Source organism: Salvelinus alpinus, chromosome 6 (assembly GCF_045679555.1).
Source record: "Salvelinus alpinus chromosome 6, SLU_Salpinus.1, whole genome shotgun sequence".
Classification (NCBI taxonomy): Eukaryota; Metazoa; Chordata; class Actinopteri; order Salmoniformes; family Salmonidae; genus Salvelinus; species Salvelinus alpinus.
Genome location: NC_092091.1, coordinates 13,386,241 through 13,392,240, shown reverse-complemented (window position 1 = coordinate 13,392,240; position 6,000 = coordinate 13,386,241). Strand labels below are relative to the sequence as shown.

The 6,000-nt window shown below is 40.8% G+C and overlaps 1 protein-coding gene across 1 annotated transcript in view; it reads right to left on the bottom strand.

The window, feature by feature from the left end:
• Positions 1-1,001: 1,001 nt before the first annotated feature.
• Positions 1,002-6,000, bottom strand: part of LOC139578182 (harmonin-like) — a 49,508-nt gene continuing 44,509 nt past the window's right edge. Inside the window, exons 18-20 of the mRNA XM_071405475.1 lie at positions 5,417-5,526; positions 4,881-4,936; positions 1,002-1,878 (exon numbers count right to left, since the gene is read on the bottom strand). Of these exons, the coding sequence (XP_071261576.1) occupies positions 1,866-1,878; positions 4,881-4,936; positions 5,417-5,526 (179 nt within the window). The 3' untranslated portion in view covers positions 1,002-1,865. The remainder of the gene's footprint in view (positions 1,879-4,880; positions 4,937-5,416; positions 5,527-6,000) is intronic.

Below are 6,000 nucleotides of genomic sequence, written 5' to 3'. Positions count from 1 at the left end.
CTCCACTGTAATTTTCAAAATTTCTTCAGTCACCGAGTGCAACAAAAAGACACTCTAGAGAGATGATTTTAATTCAAAATTAGGCTACGGAAGTTATTTTACAATCGGTCAAAAAAATCGCAGATGTGGTGCATCTTCTTACTTTCTCCTCTTGTCTTGAATGTGTTTCCAAAAAACAAAACAAAAAACCACTGAAAGAAACAAACAAGAAATCACATCTGCAGAGACCAGAGTTTTTTCCCTATTTGTTTTTAAACGAAGCTAGAGTCTATCACGTCCTCAAACAAAAGACAATTGGTTAACTGTCAGAAATGATTGATGGATTCCGTGACCATCTGGCGTTCTGTTCTTTTACCAGGAGCTGGCCACGGTACTGAAACCGGGTACGGAGGAGGAGGGAACGCGAGACACAATTTCTAGGCCACCTTTGTCTTGAGCATGAGCCTTCGACTACTGTACACAACCCGGTCGAGCCAATGCATTCACACACAATGGTCTATAGACAGTCACGTATGCCACCACATTTCAAAATGAACTGAACGTCATTGCCTGAGCAGTGAGCATCGCTATTACATCATCGCCTTGTGTATTAGAGCTTTAGGCATGCACTCCTAATTGAAGTACTTCATTTGTAGACACATGCAATTGATAAATGTACAAACAACTTCACACAGGCTACAATCATTAAGATTAATATTTTATGTGTTCCCGCAGTGTAAATTGGACACGACAAGTGGCCAAATGAATTACCAAACCATTAAGGGAGACCTTGCCAAGTACTGTAAAATCAGGAACTCCACTTTAGACCAGGAGTGGAACACGACTGCCCCCTCTGGACGTTAATCATTTCGCATAATGAGTGAGATTTAAGATATCCACAACAATATGTTTTATTAATGCAATGATAGAGAGAGAGCGAGAGAGAAATTAAACTAACTAATGCATTAGAATTCTAGCATTATAAACTGTCTGAATCGTCTAAGTCAAGAAAATCTCATCAGTCAAAGTGAACAAATACCTTTATTGATTCTGAGGGCGTTGATTTCAGAGGAGGGACATTGATTACATCACAGTGTGCCTGCCTACCTGCTGGGCCTCGGGTCTGCTGTATTTATTTTTTTATAGCCTACAGTTTACACCGCTACTAACATGTTTGGGTGTTTGGCAGCTCATGCTTTGATCTATGGCATACTAGAAGCTCATTGAGATGCACTAAGCATTTAATTAGACTGTCAGTATTACCAGCTCCACTTGGGAAAGAACAATACAGGCCTGTTGACACTCGGGCTCTTCGGAGTTCAGGTTTTCACCACTGGATTGACTCAAAACTCAATAAGATACACTTCCTTTGCTGTGGTGTACTAATATGAGAAGAAGGGGGGTTACCAGAGCCATGTATTTAGAGAGTTGGGCCACATTTTAGAATGTTGAAATAATGTTCTAATTGTAGACATTCAGTTACACAGCATCGTTTAAATATTGCCCATATTTAAATGGGGAGCTAACATGGCTGCAATAGAATTTTGTAGTGTCATGTAAATACATAATAATGCAGTAACCTCAATGTCTCAACTCTCTACATATATAGCTCTGGGGATTATGTACCCCAGATCCATATTATTATATATATCAGAAGTATCTGTACTGGGATCTAAATGAAACTCAGAGGATGAAGTTCAGACAGTTTACAGGTAGCACATCACAGCGTGGTTCTGGTTCAACAGACTTGTTTTCAGTAATGATCAGCATTGCATTTGAAACAGTTTGATGCAGGGATTTGATTGTGACGATAGAAGTATGTCAGAGATAATGAGACGGGTGGTTGGTGGGTATGGCTTGTTTGACAGGCTGGGTGACGAAGTGACTCAGAAGAACGTCCTACAGAAAGACAGAAACAGGTGAATTACTTGGATGTCAACCGTTGAGGAGCCGTAAAACATGTCTTTAGTCACAAGTAGAAGCAAGTTAGAAATAACACCACATGCAGATGTGTGGAGAAACCCTATAGGTCTGTGTTCTCCAAAATGAATTGATTGAATCCACCGGTGGGTTCCATTGGATTCTATTTGAGCCATGAATTGTTTCAACTAGATAGGTCATAATTTGGTTGGTACATGGGAACATTCCAAAAAAGCATTTGGTGGGTCACAGCACCAAAACAGTTGGGACAGTTTGGGGACCACCACTATAGTAATTTCCCAGTATACAGTACCAGTCAAAAGTTTGGACACACCTACTCATTCAAGGGTTTTTCTTTATTTTTTACTATTTTCTACATTGTAGAATAACATTGAAGAGATCGAAACTATGAAATAACATATGGAATCATGTAGTAACCAAAAAAGTGTTAAATCAAAAAATATTTTAGATTCTTCAAAGTAGCCACCCTTTGCCTTGATGACAGCTTTGCACACTCTTGGCATTCCCTTAACCAGCTTCATGAGGAATGCTTTTTCACAGTCTTGAAGGAGTTCCAACATATGCTGAGCACTTGTTGGCTGCTTTTCTTTCACTCTGCGGTCCAACTCATCCCAAACCATCTCAATTGGGTTGAGGTTGGGTGATCGTGGAGTCTAGGTCATCTGATGCAGCACTCCATCACTCTCCTTCTTGCTATAATAGCCCTTACACAGCCTGGAGGTGTGTTGAGTCATTGTCCTGTTGAAAAACAAATTATAGTCCCACTACACGCAAACCAGATGGGATGGCGTATCGCTGCAGAATGCTGTGGTAGCCATGATGGTTAAGTGTGCCTTGAATTCTAAATAATCACAGACAGTGTCACCAGCAAAGCACCCCACACCATCACACCTCCTCCTCCATACTTCACAATGGGATCCACACATGCGGAGATCATCAGTTCACCTACTCTGCATCTCACAGGTTGGAACCAAATATCTCAAATTTGGACTTATCAGACCAAAGGACAGATTTCCACCTGTCTAATGTCCATTGCTCGTGTTTGTTTCTCTTCTTATTGGTGTCCTTTAGTAGCGGTTTCTTTGCAGCAATTCAACCATGAAGGCCTGATTCACACAGTCTCCTCTGAACAGTTGATGTTGAGATGTGTCTGTTACTTGAACTCTGTGAAGTATTTATTTGGGCTGCAATTTCTGAGGCTGGTAACTCTAATGAACTTATCCTCTGCAGCAGAGGTAACTGTGGGTCTTCCTTTCCTGCGGTGGTCCTCATGAGAGCCAGTTTCATCATAGCGCTTGATTGTTTTTGCGACTGCACTTGAAGACACTTTCAAAGTTCTTGAAATGTCCTGGATTGCCTGAAGTTCATGTCTTAATGTAATGATGGACTGTCATTTCTCTTTGCTTATTTGAGCTGTTCTTTCCATAAAATGGACTTGGTCTTTTACCAAATACGGCTATCTTCTGTATACCACCCCTACCATGTCACAACACAACTGATCGGCTCAAACGCATTAAGAAAGAAAGAAATTCCACAAATGAACTTTTAACAAGGCACACCTGTTAATTGAAATACATTCCAGGTGACTACCTCATGAAGCTGGTTGAGAGAATGCCAAGAGTGTGCAAAGCTGTCATCAAGGCAAAGGGTAGCTACTTTGAAGAATCTCAAATATAAAATATATTTTGATTTGTTGAACACTTTTTGGTTACTACATGATTCCATTTGTTTTATTTTATAGTTTTGATGTCTTCACTACTATTCAACAATGTAGAAAATAGTACAAATAAAGAAGAACCCTGGAATGAGTAGGTGTGTCCAAACTTTTGACTAGTACTGTGGTCCCGTGTGGCTCAGTTGGTAGAGCATGGCGCTTGCAACGCCAGGGTTGTGGGTTCATTCCCCACGGGGGGACCAGGATGAATATGTATGAACTTTCCAATTTGTAAGTCGCTCTGGATAAGAGCGTCAGCTAAATGACTTAAATGTAAATGTAGGTCAAAACATGTAACAGTCCCTATTGACTGTCGTCATTCAGAGCAACTGCTGAAGGCTGGCAGAAGGCTATGTCAAGACTGATGTTACGCTACGTATGGCAGTGACCTCTTAGGACAGATCATTAGATATACACATATGTGCAGTATGTCTATGGCTCTAGAAGACGGGCACTGTGTCATTCATTGTGAAATGAAGTGTCTAAAATGAGAGGTATAAAACTTGACTTGAAGCTGGTGTGTCCTTGTTTCTGATTGACAGTCACATGAATTAGATGCATAGTGCACAATAACAAATAGTCCACCTCCCCTAGGGCTAAACAGATCATGGCAAACATCCCCTTCTGTCAGGGGCAAAGGGGTGCGTGGGGGTAAGGGTTTACCCTCAGTTCAGGGTGGGAGTTTAGGGTTAAAACTGGAGCTGGTAGCCGTGTCTGTACACTGATGCACTGCCTTGAAACACCTTTTTGTTCGCAGTGGGAGTGACTGATGCTGACTTAGGGCTGGACACACACGTAAAGACGCAGACACAGTCGGACAAACACAGTGGGACAGACACGACAAAGAGACATGAACATGGACAGATACACAGTCTGACAGACATACACAACACTGACCAGGTTCACTAAGGGAGTGGCCATCTAGCTAAAATCACATCAGAGTTGACACATAAAAAAGTGAATTAAAACAGTACGCCCAGCATCTACTTACAGTTGAATCATTGTGAGCATTTGTAGGCTATGCATTCACATAAAAAAAAAATGTTGAACCTTTATTTAACTAGGCAAGTCAGTTAAGAACAAATTCTTATTTACAATGACGGCTTACCGGGGAACAGTGGGTTAATTGCCTTGTTCAGGGGCAGAACGACAGATTTTTACCTTGTCAGTTTGGGGATTCAATCCAGCAACCTTTGGTATAACCAGAGATTATACTACATGTTGAGTTGATGGCAAATGTACTTACACCTCATCTTCGTATTCTTTTGGAGGTGACACTGCTATCACCAGCTCAATCCAATCCTAAAGACACACAGACATATAAAGGAATAAAAAAATCTATCGCGTTTGGCTCATATAACATCTTCCTAAAACTGTGATGACATGTCTATCCCTCTTCCATACAGTATTTCTATGGTTACAAAATATCACAAAGGACCTTTTGGTAAAATTGATTCCGCCCCTCCTCTCTCTTCTCCGCCCCACACCTCCCCTCTCCTCTCTTCACTATAAAACCAACTGGTCTGATTGTGAATGTTTTGATTGGGGCTGGCCTTTATAACCATATCAATAAAACTCATGTACGGCAATAAATGACCATCAGTACAAATGATCAGGGTAGTACCAAACAATACAGCATCAATATGATACATGTCTGTTTAATGAGAATAGTCATGAGCGTAAGCTGCCTAACTCATCGATTAAGGCTGTGAGAAATACACCCGCCAGTATTTCTGATCGAAGATATTGTTGTCAGAGTTGCTGTAAAAGAGACAGTAGTACCCCTCCACTGTTCCAGGCCAAGTTCAGAGCATTCTCTCCTTCTGTCAGTGAGGAGTCAGTCAGGACCTTCCCATTCACAGCCATCACCTCATCTCCTGGTACAATCCCACCTGGGGAGGCACACACACACACACACACACACACACACACACACAAACACACATGGGACAATAAACTCATTAATTGCTGTCTGCATTTTATTTATTTTTTACAAACCACAACCTTAGTGCTGCCTATGTAGATTTAATTTTTGCTTTGGAACCAGATCCCACTCAAAAGCCTGGGATTAATTTCTACTATAACGTCTCCAGGAGGATATGAAATGAGTCAGCCTGATGAATATCAGACTGAGAGATTGGGTATAATAAATATTTTCTCATTGCTATTCTGAAATCATACACAAAACAACATTCCAACTTTAATTGTTAACAACAGAGCGTAAGGAAAGAGATTCATGTTTGTCAGGTTCTTTATATGAAGCCAAAATCAATCAAGTGTTGAAACACAAAATCATTTGTCTATGTACACCAACAACAAGGAATGGCTAAAAGCAGTATTGATGAATTGCATTTTGAATAGAATGC